The sequence below is a fragment of the Parasteatoda tepidariorum genome, chromosome 2 (assembly GCF_982258835.1).
Source record: "Parasteatoda tepidariorum strain Cologne lab strain chromosome 2, Ptep-v5.0, whole genome shotgun sequence".
Classification (NCBI taxonomy): domain Eukaryota; kingdom Metazoa; phylum Arthropoda; class Arachnida; order Araneae; family Theridiidae; genus Parasteatoda; species Parasteatoda tepidariorum.
Window position 1 is genome coordinate 60,442,369 of NC_141756.1, and position 20,085 is coordinate 60,462,453.

General features: G+C 27.4%; 1 protein-coding gene across 1 annotated transcript in view; it reads left to right on the top strand.

The window, feature by feature from the left end:
* Window positions 1-11,983: 11,983 nt before the first annotated feature.
* LOC107453344 (phospholipid-transporting ATPase ABCA3) overlaps window positions 11,984-20,085 on the top strand; it is a 47,014-nt gene continuing 38,912 nt past the window's right edge. Inside the window, exons 1-4 of the mRNA XM_087157407.1 lie at window positions 11,984-12,140; window positions 16,547-16,913; window positions 17,951-18,178; window positions 19,279-19,376. Of these exons, the coding sequence (XP_087013533.1) occupies window positions 16,550-16,913; window positions 17,951-18,178; window positions 19,279-19,376 (690 nt within the window). The 5' untranslated portion in view covers window positions 11,984-12,140; window positions 16,547-16,549. The remainder of the gene's footprint in view (window positions 12,141-16,546; window positions 16,914-17,950; window positions 18,179-19,278; window positions 19,377-20,085) is intronic.

The following is a 20,085-nucleotide window of genomic DNA, read 5'->3' on the forward strand; positions in this document are numbered from 1 at the left end:
ATTTTAAGATTTATTAAAAGTAGAGTTATTTGAAACATATGAGATAGTTTTAATGTTTAAAAATATATGCTGTTGTGATTATTATGATATATTTGAAGAAGTCAAAATGTTAAACATTTATTTTGAAAAATAAATTGTTTCAAAAGAGATTTAATTAATTCTAACAGACGAGTAATATTATGATAGTAATTTAAAAATTCTAAGTATACTTAATTTAGATATAAATTTGCTTACCCAATATTTTCATCATTCTCATAAGGAGAATTTAAACCAACATCATTCTCTTCAGCATCAGACTCAAAACTAAATCCCTTTTCATCATTCTCACTCATTTGAGTCTGAGCAACAAAATCATTCTTGCAATCGGCCTCAACATAGCATCCAAACTCATCATATTTCACATCAATCTCAACACTAAAATAATAATACGTCATGGTTTACTATTTCAGCATGATTCATAATACATAGATGTATACTTTTTAATATATAATACTTTAAAAACTGGTGAATATTTTCATGCAAAAGGTTTACAATCGAATTATTGAAAAATACACTATTGAATAATACTTAGGGTGTTATATTATGCATGTAATTCATTAATTGATTCAAATAACTAAGATAAAAATTTCACTAACATTTGCAAAATTCTGCTTAAATAATAAAATTATTAAAAGTTATCTGTTATGTTTTAAAAAAATAAAATTTAATATGCAAAAAATATATCAATTTTATCTATTTAGTTTTTTTTACTTATTTATCTTTTATTCTGTTTAACATTTTAATGTTAAAAGGCGAGTAAATTTATTTTTCAGCCGTATTTTATATTTATTTATATCTGAAATTTGAAATTTAATAAAAGAAGCCTTGAAGTTAGTTCAAGGATTTAATTAGTTCCTTTAATAAATGTATAAACATTCAAAAACATATATGTCTCAATCTCCTGCAATATTCTATATTCTGCTAATAAAGGAGCCTCTTCTATATCTTTAATTAGTAAAAAGATGTACCATAAATTAAATTTGGGGAGCTCTATATTTGTAAAATCACAACCTGGATACTCAAGAATATCTTAAAATAAAATAAAAAATTGAAATTTTCACCATAAAAGTAAACATTCCTTTGATAAATATTTATATGATCATAATTTGGATGCAATGTTTATAATCATTTACAATTTAATTTTAAAAAGTGAGTTTTTGTATAATTGCAAATATGTGCTTGTAACTATGAGTTTCAATAGTTTTATGCGTAATTGTAAGCATTTGAAATAGCAGAAAATGAACAACATTCCAAAATCATTAATTGAAAAATTTGAAGAAATTTCAATTTAAAGAAAAATTAGAATACCTGATGCTTTTTGCAACCTCATCACCTAATGGTTTGGCCGATATGCTTTCCACAATTTCCGGTTCCTCAGAACCTCCAATATCAATGTCCACAATCCTAAAATAGCATAAAATGAACCTTAATAAATTTCTGTGTGTGTATAATTTCAAATAACTTAAATATATATAGATATTAGATATTAGATAAATAGATATTTTTGATATGTTTATTAAGTTACGCGAGATGGTTTTGCTTTTTTTTAAAAAAATATTGTAATGTTATACCTTGCTTGTCAATTAGTGAACAAATGTGAACATTTTCTCATCAACTCTTAGAAAGCATAGTTACAAATTACTATTTAACCTGGATAAAAAATAGATCAAAATCTAACAGATCATTATCTATATGTAAGTTTAAACTGAAAAAATTGATATCAGTTTGATTGCCTGAATAATCTTGGGAATTTTCTAACTATTTTATTTTAAATTTTTTTTCCTTCCAGGCCCTATTTTTCCTCACCTCCCTCAGTAGTAATTTCTTTACAGCACAAATAATATAAATATTAATTTGTTGTCCCAAACATTGAAACTTCTTTATTTAAATTTTTTACAAACATTTTAATAACACATTGAACTCCTAAATATTCGGCATATTTAAAATTAATAATTGCGAATTTAAATACTTTATAAAATTATTTCTCATTTAAAAGCAGTTTTATAATAAAATCTTCCTTTAATGTTTTACTTGTTTTATTTCGTCATATTTTGTTGAAAATATAGATTGTATTACAATGACCACCCTGATTATGACAAGACAAAATGTATATGAATAGAAAGATATGTACCTTCCAAAAGTTTGCTGACACACACAGAGAAAAATATTCTTGTAAAATTACCGTACTGTGGGGTAATGACAATTCTGATAAAAAAGAACAGCATATTCTGGTAATAAAAATCAAAATATATAAATAAACTGATTGAAACCATTCATTTGGTACATTTTCTCCTCATATGGTAATGAATTAACGGGGAATGTAGTTTCTAAAAATATAATTCTTATTCCCACACATTTGGTAAAAAATGAAACATTAAGAAGTTTATTTCACCGGATCAATTATTTTAGAGTCATGGTCTGAGATGTTACCTCATCTATCAAATTATAACACATATTATGGTTAACTTTACAAAATTCTTTTCCAAAGTGCTTTATTTTAAACTACCAAGATGTCTTGTGTTCCCATAGATCCACGGATATGACAAATCTCTCCATATTCTGGTAGTTTTGGTGATAATTTTTTCTCAGTGCCGTTTGTTTTAGTCTCTTTTCTATTTCGTGCCTATATATTTATAATCTTAATTTGTGTTCTTTTTTAGGGAATTCAGAGTACTTATGATTATATCATACTTAGCGACTTGAAAAATATATACTTACTCATTGATTGTCTCATCCTCACTTTCAGAATCATCATAATCATCCTCTTGAGCTAAATATAATTTCACAGTTAGAAAAATTCAACTTTTAACATTTTAAAAAGATATAATATAATCTAAATTTTAAAAAGAAGTTATTAGTTATTTTAAAAATATGTTTCAAGGACTTGTATAATTTTAATTTTACAACACTCTAAAAATTGCAACTGTTATTTATTACAAATGTGAAAATTACAAAAATAACTTCAACGTGCATGTTTGTCGTAATTTTATTTCAAATTTAATGATTATTCATTTATAATTGTATATTTTGCAATGCAAACAAGCTTAAATGAAACAAATAGTTTTTTACCTATTGTCTATTCTGAAAAATGGGACTTGACGAAGCATAAATGAATGATGTAATTGAAGTATTGAAAATAGCAGCATTGAATTGAAAATAGCAGCAGCACAGTTTTTTCAAGCAATCATAACACTAATTGCCGCTTTTCATAAAAAAGTTGTAGACAAGATTATGTAAAAAATCTATTGAATTAAATTTGTTTGAAAAATGCTTTATTCCATTGATTCTTCTAGTTCTTTCCATTTCTCCTTTGATATCACCCACTTATTTTGATAGAAGCCAAAAAGGACTTTCGCAAGGTCTTTTTAGGAGAAATTTGGCTACGTTATGAAAAATTGTTATCGTTTAATTGCGCCCCTCACAAACGCAAAACAGATTAATGGGAAAGCTGATTTTTAGCATATTATTTTGTCGTATAAAGGACAATTTGAAAACTATTATATCTTAAAGATATGAATAATCAAATTAATAACTATTTTTAGAGAATTCTAATAAAAACAATTAAGGGACAGAAAAAAATGAAAGGGAGGAGAGGTTAGCAAAGAAAATTAAGAAAAATAATAAATTTCATTACGGAGCATAAGCTGCAAATACATAGAACCAAAAATAAATTAAATATACAAGGAAAACAAGGAAAAAATATTTTTAAGGAGAAAAAGAGAAATTATTAATAAATAAAATTGTCTATAGAAGTCTTTAAAAAATTAAAAATTTAAAAGCTATAAAACAAAATAAGGGGAAGTATAATCTCGTATCAGCTGACATGATTGCAATTGAAAAAAAGAATTCTTTCTAATATATATAACTTTCTAATATTACCATAGCCAAAAAAAATATATCAATTTAATATATCATGACACTTAGTGCCAGTAACATTTCGTAAGTTAATTGATAATTTTTATTATGGTTTTGCTATTAGCATTTGAAATTTCTTTTTCTTTGAAAAAGTATAAATCTCTTCACTGAGTTTTGTCAACCAAAAGTTCTATAAATTGCATGACTGCTAATATTGGAATAAATATAAAAAGTATAGGCTTACGCATAGGCCGAGGATACTTCATCATCTGGTCTAACCAGTGATTAATAATCGCTTGTCTATGCAAAGGAAATTTCTTCCTGTGCATTCGCCAGAAAGGCATGAAAGTTTGGTGATATAAATCACTCATAATCGCACTTTTTTAAAGCTTTTCAAAATCGCAGTCAAATTTGACAACATACACTGAGTATAGCTCAAAAAAGAATGATCAACGAATTGTTTTAAATACATTTTGTTTCAGTTTTCAACAATTAACTTTTTTAGGTAACAATGCTTAACAATCAAACTTTTTATACATTTCCCAAATATTTCTATCTATATATTGTTATAAATACACTCTAAAAATCTTTTCTTTGCATTTGATTGTTTAAATGAGATGTAAGAAAGTTACATTGTTGACGGATTAAAGAAACTATTGCATTAATCTTTTCAATATTGATTTCTCAGTGAACTAAAATTTATATAAAAAAAATTATTACACATTTTGTAAGAACCTATATAAGAATTTATAACAAAAATTAGGTAAAATATCAATACACCATTTTTTTAAATAACTTTTTGTAACTTACTGATGATACTAATATCTGGAAGGAATAAGATTATTGGCACTAACTCTGCACGTCATACATTTTTATCGATAGCTTAATTTTCTTTTGCATTTAGAGAACATCTCGCACCACGAAACTCAATTTTTTTAAAACACTTGAAAAATGGTTATATTTAGTTTAGTTACCTAAACAATTAAAAAAAATACAGAAGTAACTTCAGATCCAATCAAAACCAGTTTACTCGGCAGGGTAGAGAGCAAAAGTTTTATAGCTATTTAAATGATCTAGTAATACATCTGAATAATTCGCCGTTCCTTAGATTAAAAAGCGAATATTAGATTAAAAGCGAATTCCCTCAGTTATGTAATAGAAGAAATGTCTAATCACTTTCTAAATGTACTACGTCTTTTCTTGCTTTGCCTTATTAGTTAGTTCGAAAATTGATTTTCTTTGGCAGCAAAATTTTGATGAAAATATTAAAATTTTTAACATTATAATTGCAAACAGATGTTAGATAATTGTTAGATAAGATGTTAGATAATTGTTAGATAAGATGTTAGATAACAGATGTTAGCATACAAAATTGTCTTCTCTGACCCTATCTACAGGACTGACAAGTTCATTTGATTTACGTTGATACTGTTTGCTTCAATCGTCTACCTAGAATTGCAAAAACAAAATTATTATTTACTGCTGATCTGTACAGTGCTTCTCGCGTTATAAAGTCTCTTATATTTTGTGGCATAACTGAACATAAAGAGAACCAATGAGAACTAAACACGTATATTAAGAAGGTCTAAGTGCAAGTACATATTTACGAGGAGTAACTCAGTTCCTGTCCAACATTTTCAGGAGAAAGAATCGAATAAATTTAAAAAAGGAGAAGGAAAAGTCTCACTCCCGCATAGACCCACTACTGTTAGTAGATCAATATATGAAGATCATGCTTAAATATGACCTGAAAGATATGTTACGTATCATTTACATAGAGGAACATTAGCATCAATATTATCCCAGGTTTCAATGACGGCAGCCTTTAATTCAGCCATAGACTAAAACTGTTCCTTTTTGGCGTAACGTAACGGATAATGCTTCGCCCTAACGTAATAGATAATGCCCGATTTCAACGCAAATCGAAGTGCTATCCAGCTGGAAAATCCAGCATGCGACAAATTAGAACTACAAATGGTAATAAAGGGTTTCTAGCATCTATTGCTAATTGATAGTCTCCATGCGGGGAGTAGTTAAGTTTACCATCATGGGTGAACCCTTTTCTCACAAAGCCTCCACTTTGCCCTTCATAAGATAAGAGTTTTTCTTTTTTCTCGTCTTTTTTTTTTCAATTTATGTGTAGTGCAAGCAAATTCCAACACAGAAGAATTAAACAGTGCCTTTGAGTTTATAAGCTTATCCACATAAATAGGAGAGTAAGAAACGGAATTTGGATATCCCAAATAGTTTTATGCGCTATTGTGATGATGCTGGAAACGAAAATGATTTCTTCTCTAATAACACTGCAAGGTGGATGCTCATTAATTGTATGTGATGGGAACAGTTATAGTGGCAAACTTAACCTAGTTTCTCTCAAAAGACGCTTAGAGGTTACCGATTAGCAAAAGATTCTAGAAACTCAATTATTGTCATTTGTAGAGAGAAATGGTATCGGAAGTGAGGACAATGCCTCACTTTAAATTGAAAAATATTAATTTTTGAATACAACCCCAAATCCGAAAAAAATGTAAGGGGCTGTTTACTAATTGATAGGCTACATCATATATTTCATGTCATATGTAAAAAAAGGTCGATATATTGGCTGTTAACAGTAGTAGCTTTACTTCGTCGGGCAATTTCCCCCTTTTTCTTCGCTCCTTTTTCCAGACCAAATGGGGAAAGAACAAAGTTAATCTTTGTTAAATATATTTTTGGATATAAGCGTTCTTAATAATGCACGTTTCGTTCTCATTGGTTTTCTTTGCTTCTAGTTATGGTACAAATTAAAAGTAGCTTTATTTCTTGGGACATGTTGTATTAAACAACGTACGGCATCGTCAGGAACTAATCTTGGTTAGGTATTAACCAAGGTTAAGAACTCACCTTGTAAAAGTAATGCCAGCTCATAAGCTCAAAATTTAAGTTAAAAGTTAATTTGGCAAATCTTATTTATAGATAATTTTACTAAAAACATTAATATATAAAACAAAACAGAACATTTATTCGTATTTATCTGAAAATGGAACATTTCTCTGAAGAAAAAACTCGTCAGAGGCAATTTTTAAACATCATCCATGCTCGCATTAAAGCCGATAAAAGGCTTCTTTCTTCCGTTTGTCGTCTTCAACCTTTAGGCGTTTTTTTTATTATTATTTTTTAATTTTTTGTTTAAAATGAGATTGTTAAATATTTGAAAACTATTTCATAATACGCACCTTTTCTATGTACACATTAAATATTAAAGTCAGGGGAAAAACAACGAAAATGCATCCAAAATGTAAAGAATTAGAGTTAAAGAAGGCGAATCTTTAACACCAGATTGCCTAAGGTAGTCATTTTCACTGCTTTTATTTTCCATTCGAAAAACATTGATGTATATAATGACACAATTTCTTAGAATTTTGTGACTTTTGTACAACATATAATTTTTTTATTGTTAATATTTACTAATAACTTGTTATATAACTGTAAGTAATGTAAAAAAAATTTAAAAATTAATTTTAAACAAATTTATTTACGCATTCACAATCCAGTCATTTTGACTGCTTTTGGGCAATGTAGGCATATACTAATTTTCCGTCTTTCTAGTATTAAAAATCCCACTTCTTTGCTAGAAAAAACAGAGAAGAGATTTAAAAAAACAATTATTGAATTTGAAGTTAATATTTTATTAAATTAAATCCTCAAATTTCATCTAGCAATTCAAATGATTTAAATAATTTTCATCCATCTTTTATCAATAGTGGTTCATCGTAATTAAAAAGAAAACTCTCCTTTAATAAAATTGTAATTGTAATTGTTTGAGTGTGACTTCTAATATTTATACTTTGCTTTTCACAAAAAATATTAAACCATTTAGCAGTTGAAAATATCAACTGTAAATATTGAAAGTGATATTATTTTAAATAACTTTGGATTGAAAAAAATCCCTAATGTTGTAAAAATTCATTATGATTTAACAAATTTTTGTTATTCTTTATAATTTTATATTGCTTTGTTGTAATGTTATAATTTAACAATTTTTTTCAAATAAATTATTTATTCATTTATTCTATAAGCTATATTCATTCTTTCTGTTCCATTATTTGTATACTAGCATATTGTTTTGTTTTGAATGCTTCAGAAAATATTAAAAATTATTTTTTTATATTTGAAAATCTTCTTTTTTATTAATCTCAATTTCAAGTTAATTACTCCCTTCTTTTTGAAACTTTAAATACGAATTCAAATTTTTCCACTATATCCGAATAAAATTATCTGAGTTAAGTTTATTATTCCAAATGCTAAAACTTTTGTTTTTGTTACCCATATAGTAGTGGCATTCCAAATTTGTTGTTAAATATATGGTTATGTTGTAGTTCGTATACGTGGAATAAAAAATCGAGACATGACTTCTCATTCACTTTAAAACTAAGAAAAATTTTAAATGTGAAATATTTAACAAGTGGTGTAGTCAATAATATGTTGTTGCTAACAACATTTCACAAATGCATGACTGTTTTTGTTACTTCACTTGTTTTATTTTATAACGAACCAACCCAATTCTGAGTTTACGAGTATTAATAATCAGCTCCGTACCCTTGTAATTTTGAACTCGACCCAGAAGACGAGGGAACTTCCAGATCAAACATTGGGACAAACTAGCCTTCGTGGAGGTTTTTTGATGGAATTAACACACATTTATGTTACATTGATAGGAAAACCACGATAACCTCCTACGGTTAGATCGACATCAAAGGGATTTTTTCCCATGATCCTTCCACTGCTGAGGATACCTTATGTCAACACTGTGGTCACTGTGAGCCATGAGCAGAGTTCGCATCCACCAGCCACCACTGGTATTCGAACCAGGAGATTCTTTCCCCTAAGCCACCGCAATATACTTCAGTTGTTATGGCTACTGAGAATTTCATATTCTCATATGGTTTTGAGGTTTTACTTGCATTATTAATGGCTCTTTTTAAGAGAATTTTTTCACGTGTGCAGAAAAAAATTTTAAAGACGGAAAAATTTTCTGGCGATTTCTGCATACACGAAATGATTTTATGGGATTCGGAAAGTTAAAACAAGTATGCCAAAATTACCCAGTATGAGAAATATTTAAGAAGTGATGAATTATTTTAAAAAATAAAGGATATGGCTATAACAAACATCTTATATGACAACAAATACAAATGTAATACATGAAAGCAAGTACGCATGAAAACAATATGTAAAAAAATACATTTTACATACATTGAAAATGCCAACAGCATACAAGAACGTCATTTGAGAATATAAATATAAATCTAATACAAGTTTACCTTTTTTTTTTTCAAATCATATTTTACGATTATTTTCGTTACTTGCTCTTACTTTTCAGCTGTTATTTTAGAGTTTCGAACATCGGCTTTATTGTCAAACTGTTTCTCTATCTGATTGTTATTCTTCCTGAGATATAATTTTTTGGCTAGTTGAGTTGCCGGACATTTTTATAAGGGCGAGCCACTATGGTTTTAAATGTTTTTACACTTAAATATGTTTTTAAAAAGTAGGACATAAAATAAAAACAATTAAGATTGTTCTTCGTAATGAAACACTGCTGCGTCAAAACGGGAGACAAAGCAATCTCCTCCTACTGAAGTGAACCAGGTTCGAATCTCAGCATTGACTGATCGTACGAACTCTCCTCTTGGCTCACGCCGACCACAATGTGGACATAGCTAAATAATAAAGATCTTTTGTGAAAGTAACAGAGTTTGTTTGTTAAAATAATAGAGTGTTTGTTTTTTAATAAAAAGCAGTTCTTATCTGCTTAAAAAACAGATGCTCATTTTTAAATCATGTTTTTCTGTCAATTTAACAATTTTACGCTGGCGCACTAGCTGACAGTTTTTTTTCGTAAGTTTAAATATTTTTTTTTACGTTGCACAAGGTTTTTTTAGTAAAAAATTCATATATATATATATATATATATATATATATATATATATATATATATATATATATATATATATATATATATATATATATATATATATATATATATATATATATATATATATATATATATATATATATATATATATATAAATAAGTTAGACCGGCAATATTAGTAAGATTACCTACTCTTTGAAAATTGCCAGCAACTATACTCAAATTCAGGGTTTCTGGCATTACTTAATTAACCTGCGATATCTGTACAGTATGGTTACAATAATTTAAATGAAGCAATCAAGCATATCATATGAAAAAGAATTTTTTTTTAAATAAATGCAAAGAAATATTTCTAATAAGACTTATTTTATAAAAGATGACACTGGCATGCAATGCGCCTTATTTTTGTTTCTTCAAAGATAATTACTATCGCTTGATATACGTTATCTTAAATAAAATTATTTGTTACAAATTCTTAAAATTAATACTGCAACCGTACAATAATAGATGTGTGTTCTTTTTAGAATTATATAAAACTTTTTTATTGAAACTAAACTGTTTATTTTTAAAATTATTCACAAATTTTCTTTAAATAAAAATTTAAAACTTGGTTTTAGTTTTATTTTGAAAACAATCAAATACTTATTGTGGTCAATAGTTCGGTATCTCGATAATGTTTATTTCAATTATGAGCAGCCCATACTTACAAAATTTTGCTCAAAAAGCTGATGAATATTTCTTAAAATTAAAACATTTATTTGTTGGAAAATTGTTTAGCATTTTTTAACAGAAAACGTATTTTTAAGTCTTTAGTAAACTACTATTTGACTTATTTCAAGTCATAGATTCGAGTTATAAAACTGCGTTTTTATAATATGGTATTGAACCTTTTATTCAGATTGTAAATCCATATTTTTAAATTCCTTTTGTATGCATGTTGATGTAAATTAAAAATTTAAATATGTGTAACAACACATTGTTAATAAAAATTTCTAAAGTGAAAAAATATTTAGATTTTAATATTCTAAAACTTTAATTTTAAAAAATCATCCCTATATCTAAACAAATTACTTTGTTTAAACCAGGTATTTAATGTATATTAGCGTATTAGGATATTTTTTGCAATAAAAATAGTAACTGAGTAAAAGGTTTAGCGTCCTTAGTCATTGATTGAACAGATATCTTAGACTGTATGCCTGGGACCGTACTTCCTTTTACCCATCTCCCCATAGAAATTAACTTACAATTACATAAGAATACAATATAAGAATACAATCATGTACGAATGCAATTATATAGGAATACAATTATATAAGAATACAGTTATATAAAGAACGTAATTATAGAAGCAATACAATTATATTAGAGTACAATTATGTAAAGAATACAATTATATATAAGAAAACAATGTAAGAGGACACCAAAGGTAACGTAAAACTTTCCCGCAACTGCCCGTTATGGGCCAGAGTGGTTATGGAGGTTAAGGCACCACAATTTCATGACAAACGGCATGATTATGGCAATGTGATGAGCATTGCGCACAAGCCACCTTTACTTCCGAGGCAAATTGGAACCCATCGACTTGAAGCTTGTTTGGCTGAAAACGCCGCTGCGTATCGAGCCCCAGTCCCTTTCAATGACAGTTCAGTCTCTTAACCATTGAGCTCTGCTACTCATATCAAACCTCTATCATAAAAATTGAAAATAATGCAATTTTTTCATAGAAAACTAATTCTTTCCTTATAAAATACTTGTATAAATGGGGCATAAGTCTTTAGTGAAGCTTTTCTCTATTTCATTTTAATATTTTTTTTAAAAAAAAATACGTTTAAAGAGATTGTTGTAGAAGCAGGATATCTTTAAGGGCATATTTTTATTAAAATGCAAACTTTCGCATCAAAATATCCACGCATATAGCTGTTCATAAAAAAGGTAAATATATCAGTATTTTATTTCGATTTTCATTTAAGAACCTAAACTGCTGCGACATGATTTTTTTCCAGTCCACATTTATCTGAAACTTATTTTTCGATAGAGCGGAAGAATCTTTATCAATCGTCATGGAAACCCGTCACCTGGATTAGTTTTCAATTTCATTTTGATATCAGAATATGATTATTTTTTTAAAAAAAATGATAATGCAAACTTTTTTATGAGTCAAGGTCTGAATTTGATAAAATGTTTATTCTCGTCTCATCGATGACGCTTTCCTTTGTGACATTCACACACTATATTTTTAACAGGAAGTATCTAACTTGAATGTTAAACTTGCATCATGAAATTAACTCATACACTTTCATAAGTTCTCGGAACTAAATTTTCTTCAAAAAGTAAGTAATTTTCATTTTGTAATTTTGTTCTTTTATCATTATTTCCATAGGATTGAAATGCGGTTTATATCTAAACAATTTTAATGCACTTTAACCGGCATGTTTACGTTTTAATAAATATTTCACTAATTTTTCTAATTTTCGGAAAATATTAAACATTACTAATATTGGAAAAAATTAATATAGTAAGTGTTGATAGTTTTAATAAATAGACTTAAAATATTTTAAAAAATTTCTTTCAAAAAGTAAGAAACAGTGTTTAACATTTGGTAATTTTCTACATTTGTGTAAACAAATAAAAGGACTCCAAATTGTTTGTTGATCACTTATGGAGAAATTGTTTTATTTACACATTATTGAAATGCGTTTTAGATCTAGTAAGTTGCGATTTGTAGGTTGCAATTTGATAGGTTGCAATTTGCTAAAGGTCGTAGTAGGTTGAAATTTGAGAAGATATTCTGTTTAGTAATTTAATTTATAGGAAATATTAAAGAGTAATTGTATATAAAAAAATTTACCAATTCATAAAATTTACGATCTATATTCAACTTTGAGATAAGATAAAATATAGTTTTTTTTAAAAAAGATTATATCAGTAATTAAATAAGACGTAACTATAATATTCTTCGAAAATGTTCATTTGTATTTTAAATTCCGAAATTAAATATGCCAATAAAAATGTTAAATAATTAATATAAGTTAGTCAAATATATTTAAGTATGATTCCTTCTTGCTCTGGATAGATAAAACACACACACACACACACACACACATATATATATATATATATATATATATATATATATATATATATATATATATATATATATATGTAGAAGCAGGGTACTAAAAGCCATTGAGAAATTCCATCATAGTAAAGTTTAACAAAACAATGTCGCCAATAAAGCAAAATTTTGAACTGTTATTGAGAAGTAAAACTATATTACATAATTTTCAAAGCAATTAAATAGTTATTAGATATACGCTGCTTCTATTTTATATCACTAAACAGGAAAAGGGAAATGGAAAATACATTGAGAGATTTCATTTTGATCAAGTTAGATAAAACAAAATAAACATTTTGTAAATTTCCAAAATTTCTAACCAATATTATGAAATAAAACTGGGATGATTTAAAAAAATATTATATTACTACTGGATAGGCTCAAATACAATGTTGTAAACCATTAAAACATAAAGAGGGAAATGAAAATTCCATTGAACGTTTCGAACTTGGCCGAAACGCAACGTAGACGTAAGTACTATTGATATATCACAATTTTGATTGCTTATTAACAAGAAAAAAAATATTGTGTAATTTTCAAAAAAATTATCTTTTATTTTCACATGATTCGACATTATGTAAATTTCAGAACAACATCTTTTAAATATAAATTGAAACTCATGTAGCTGCGAGTGACGCAGACCTTTCTGTATCGAGCACAATAAGTTTTTACAACCTCAAATGACAACAAAGATTATTTCCATCGATTTGCTTAGAACTTTTTTAAAAACGTGTATTAACTTTGAAGTTTTTAAAGGTATGTTCATTATTTTTCCTTCATAGTTTGTTTAAATAGATAATCGACCCAACTTTCCTAAAAGGTCAGTATTTATATTTTAATTTATCAAAAAATGCTTGGTTGAAAACGAACATGCTTGAAATGAAACTAAATTAGCAGTATACATTCTGTTCCCTCTTAATTAAACCGGTCGAAAAATCAAAGAAGCATTGTATTTTTAAAAGTAGAAAAAACGAAGAAATTATCAAGGAATTGATTATTTGAAATTATCAAGGTGTATAGAAAGTATACCGAAAGTATTTACCGAAGGAATACAAAAAATTCATCTGATATTAGCTGCCAAATTTGTAGTAAAAAATACACTGAGAACTCTGTGACTCGCTGTTTGCAATTAAGATGTAAAAATTTTATGTACTTAAACTGCCATTTTAATTTATAAACTTAACGCAAGTGTTTTTCAAAGTAATACTTTGTACGAAAGTTATTATATTTTTAAACGCTTTTTTGTGATTTTTTTTCCACACTTCTTTTGATTTACATAATCAATCTTCAACTATTGTTGGAGAAAATGCTATACTTCTTGCTCGAGAGTTTTATAATATCTTCTCATGTTTGAATTGATGTCGAAAGTAGAAAAAAAAGTAAGAGAGAGATTGGGAGAGTTTTTAGATGCTGTCAGGTATAACACTGTTATATTTACATGGAAATTTTAAAAAATACAATCTTAATTCAAAAGTGATTAAAACCGTTTGAAATTTGAATGACATAAAATTATTGTTAGAAGTCATTAATGAGTAAATTTACATTTATTTCTCTTTATTGTGTCTCATGTGCTTTCCTAAGTTTGATTTTTTTTTCAATTACAAATTATTATTTTTTAAATCCATGTAATTATTCATTTCATTACGATTAACAAATTGAAAAATGTTTTTATACATAAATTTATAGTAATTACATGTTTTCTTAAGAAAATAATCTTCGTTTTTTTTAAAAAAATAATTGATTTAATTGAAACCATGCATGACAATCATTTTCTGGGATTGGTGAACAGAGCAACAAGTAGACTAACATAAGGCAAGTAGACCTCCTAAAAAATGAATTTTTTTCGAATAAAATAAATTAATTTTAATTTAAATTAATGGATATGATTATTTACTTTTTTAAAAAATCAATAATTTGCAAAATGTTAAAGAATTGTATCAGTTTTAAAGTTATTAAATAAGAGCAAATTCAGGTACAAAAATTTATACCTTTTGCAAATGAGCAAAAAATTACAAAACACAATTTCAAAAATATTTATAAAATTTAAAAAATCGGACTCAATCTTAATGGTTCAAAAGATGGACCTCAACTATGCTATTAATGCTATTTAGCTAGTTTATTAATTAATGCTCAATATACTATTTTAAAAATGTCGTATATTTAAAATCCGATTCCTCAACTTCTTCAATTTCTCAAAAAGCAGTTTTAATTGAAATGTAAACAATTAAGGAAATATTGAAACTGTAGTGTAGTTGTTAGGAGAAAGCTCTTGAAGATATGTATGGTGCTTCGTAATCGTCTTCTTTAATATATGTTTTTAGAAGTTTTGCTTATAGTAATTTTATAATTAATTGCTAAAGTGGATTATTAGAATATGATAAATGAAAGACCGTTAAAAGAAACTCCTCCGATTTTCATCAAACAAACAAACTAATTTTGATGTTTCTCATCTCACTTTTTTCGCTAGCGATAACACAGATTTCGATAGCATTTTTGTCTGCATAAATATTAATTAGTGACCCCTTAAGTACAGTACACAAAAGAAAAGTAAAAGAAGGAAAAACGAACCACCCTAAATAATTCTTGAACTAATAATCAGATCTTAATGTTTTAAGACTAACTCTTAAAGGTTCGAAAGGTTGACCTCAATTATTTATTATTTAATGTTCAACATGCTATTTTAAATATGTCTTATTATTCAAAATTCGATTCCACAGTGCTTTGACTGCTCAAAATTTGACCAATTTTGCTCAAATTTAGTATTATGCTATATAAAAATGCATTCTTTATAATTATGTAAAAATTTTTATACCTTACAATTCAAAATTTTTTCAACTATTAGTAAATAAAATAATAATTATTTAATAAAGGTCATTTTTGGTATGAAATTATCTTTAGATAAACGAATCTTATAACTGTGTGCAAAATCTTTTCGATTAGCTTGAAAAATTTTCAAGATAGGGTGAAATTTGCGAAAAATAAAATTAAAATTGAGGAATCCAAACTTTGGGCCGTTTTCCTGACCCAACTATTTGAACCATATTTTCCAGATTGCAGACACCTTCTATGTATTGAGGGTAAAAAATCAAAATTCGTCGAAGGAAAGATATGTTTATCTAGAGAAACTTCATTTCGTGTCTGATTTTGTAGCTTAAAATATCGTCTACACTAATTAATTTTATAACCGACGTTGGACTCTAATCCATTATCCGTCTATCACTGAGGATATTTTACGTCACCGCTGTGGTCGGTGTGACCGAGTACAGAAATCGAACCCAGGTCACCTAATTGGAAGGCGAACGCTCTATCCTTTGAACCACCACGGCTCTGCACTAATTAATTATACTAATATAAAAATTGCGCTAATATTTGAGGTAATACTATCAAACCATTAAAATTGAGCCCTAGAAAGTGAAGATCTAATCATTAAATCAATAGTTAGTCAGGGCGGTCAGTTTTTTTTTCCGCATCAAACATCCTTTTTTAATCTATATTTAAACAAATATATTGAAAAAATGTTTTAAGAGTGGTTGTTATGAAACTCCCATTATGGTATAATATGTATAAGCTATTTATATGTATTTGTACTTGTCTACTACACAAATTCAATAAATTTTTCAGGTAATGAAAAATATAAGCAGTTCCCGTCAGTTTCTAGTTCTTCTATACAAAGGATATCTTCTACGAAAAAGGCATTACATATTTACTTTTTTTGAAATTGTGATTCCCGTGATCTTAGCAAGTACCTTTCCTATAATTGAGTCTGAACAAAGAAATGAACATCCTGAATATTATGAGTTCTTCAGCAGGAAGCCTGAATTCAGGAATGCTACAATATTTCCACCTTTCTCACCTTACAGCAAAAGTGACAATGGCAAATTTTTATTTGCGTACACTCCTTTCAACGATGTGACAAAAAATTTCATGGATGATGCTATCCAACGATTCAGGGAAAATAATGAGGCGAAATGGGAAGATCCGTTTGATGGTAAGTTTTTTTTTTCGAACAAATTCAGTTAATCCCATACTGAGAAAAAAATTCCGTCAAACAAAAAAAAACTTGTAAAAACATTTCTGAAAAAAAAAAAAAAAAAAAAAAAAACAAGAAATCTGATGAGGAACAGCGCGGCATTTCACTTATTTAATAATTTTCTCGCCTGTTGTGGTAATGACTTATCGGAAATTTTGGGTTCCAAAATTATCGTTCTTATTTCCACGCCTTCCTTAAAAATACAATAGAATATTTAATAGGAAAGTTTGTTAATCAGGAAAGAATATTTAACACAAAACATAGTTTTCACATTACGGTCTTAATAATCAAAATAAAATTACTAAACTATCTTCTGAACACATTCATGTTACCATTTATTTGGAACAGAGCCTTGCTTGCTCAGCCTTGCTTATAAAATTATCAAATTCTGTAAGATTTTAAAGAAAAACATTCCTTTTTTGAAACATTTAATCTAATATTGAGTCTACATATTTGTTTAATACTAAACACATCATATTTTTCTTTAATTTTTTGGGAGAGAAGTCATATTACAGAAAAATTAAAACAAAAGAAGCCATCGTTAACACTCAATAGATTTTTTTTTCACGAAGATTTTTATTTTATTTTATTGAATGTCAAATACAATTCCGAATTGAGTTAAAAGTTTTATTTATTTTTGAATTCCTTCATTCATATGGATCTTCATTAACATGTAATTTAACAGTTTATTATTTTTTGAATTTTTGGACGTTGAATATAATAGATGATCTCAATATTTGGCTATGTTAATAATATTGCAACATGTTAAACGCTAAAATAGGAGGCAAATTTATGGTAATTTAGCAAATATATGGTAATTATGGTATGATATTATAATGAGATTGAGTGCAAGTTTTATAAATGTACTCTACTTTCATTCATAATAGCTAAAGTCGTTATTACAATTGGATATGTTCAATAGTTTTGCTGTATTCAGATTATTAAATGAAACATTGACTAGATAGAAAAACATTGTAATTTTTCCCTATTTTTAGCCAATATTCACTCTTTAAATTCTGAGAAAGAGTTGGAAGATTATTGTATTAATGAAATGACAAGGAATGACAAAATTAACATAATTGGCACTATCTTCAGCAATTTTCTTCCCGAAGAGCAAGAATTGCCTGAATCTCTTGAATATAAAATTCGATATGGTGGACCGAAATCTTATAATTTTGAAACTAAGAAGAAATACAGAATGACTGGACCAAATTCTGATAATGGTGAGTTTGAGTTTGTTGCTAAACAATTGCTTGCATAAATCTGTCTCTCCAGCTAGTTTGTTACTTATTTTAATAGCTATGTTTTTTATTTACTTAAGATATAACTATTGAGAATGGAACTCAATACCTTAAAGAATAATTAGTTCAAATTTTGAGGCATCAATGGTTCTTAAACATCAATTACATCAATTCATCAATTACATCTTTCGTTTTTAAATTACTTTGTCCTTTATAGTCAGAGTTGGCACGCTTTGATCTCAATTGTAAAACTCACGATTCAAACTATAATACTTACTGCTGATGAGGCAAACATCGATATCGTTCGCTTTCGTTTATCGTAAAAAGTAACCACATAATTTCTTTCTTTTTTTCGCAAAACTATTTAAAATAATTGATTTTACTCAAAATTGCAATGTCTCCATGAAATAAGATAATCTTTCCTAAATTCTTTTGTCCTACAAAACGCCTGTCAAAGTTTCATTCAAGTAATACAAAAATATTGAGACTTTACACTTATCTTAACTTCTCAATTAAATGCAAAAGTTTTATAGATCCTATTGAGTATAGTGAATACTGACCATTTGAGTAAAGTTGAGTTTTATGCAGTTGGTCCCATATACAATTACGATTATTACCTTATTATCTAAATGGCAGATATGGATTATTGGAACATCATGTGATTTTGCTTGAATACCATGCTGCCTTCTGGTTCCCATCAGCTAAATAAATGCTTAAATACGAAAAAGATTAGATGGTCAAACTTTCCTTCAATCAAACCTCTCAAGTTTCCTTTACTCGTATTTTTGACATTTCAAAGAAATTATTTAAAATGTTTTTGTATGAAACAAAAAAAATTAATAAATAAATAAAAATAATACACATGAGTAATAATTGAAAGAAGTCTGTTATAAATAGTCCTTCAACTCTAAAAAATATCCATCAAAGATCTTTTTTTAAAAAAAATTTGCATTTAAAAAAAATAAATACTAAATGGTTTTCATATGCATTATATTATTTAAACATGCTCTAAAAAGACTTGAATAGTTTTTTAGATTAGAATAGTTTCATAGTTAGTGTTATTTATTATTAAAATTTTACAGATTACAAGCGATCATATTTCCTTGGTTGGCAGACTGCTGTTGAAGAAACTTTTATTCAAAGAAAAATGGAAAAATCAGGAAAGTTTTTGGATTATCAGGTTAGAAAAAAGCTCTACATTTTTTTGTACAGATCACCATATGTTTTGTTGCAACAGAAATTAAAAGACCATTCATTATGTTAACTTTATTGAAAGAGCATTTTTTTCCTGCTATGATAAAAATCGAGCATTGAAAGTAATTGTTTATCATTTCCAGGCTCAAAACTTTTATAAATAGTAATTTTGTGATTTCGTTTTATTTCTACAAGCAATATTAAACCATTATTCTTTTCGATTAAACTATCTTTTTACGTATTTCCTTTTAAATCCCTTTAGATAGGAACGAACATGATCACGCAGACTTACTAAAATCTAAACATTTATGCAGAGAAAGTCTGAACAAGACAGCAAAATTTACTTGGGGATAGAATGCATCTACGTAAGCAATATTTGTCATAGAATGTATGATAGGAACACAAACAGAGAGAAATTAAAAGGTAGTTTTACACTGTCACATTTAAAGAATTAACACAAGAATGGGAAAATATGCTTCTGAAAATTTTTTATACTCCAAAATATGATTGATGTACAAAGATGATCAAGTGCAAAGATGTACAAAGATCGAAGAGATGCTCAAGGAAATATCACATAAGATCTTCTGCCTGCAGCAATGCAGGCTTCACACTTGCCGCATAGGGACTGACGTACATTTGTGAAAACAGCAAGCAATATCTTTGAGCAATTCTTTATACATCAGTAACATCTTTTT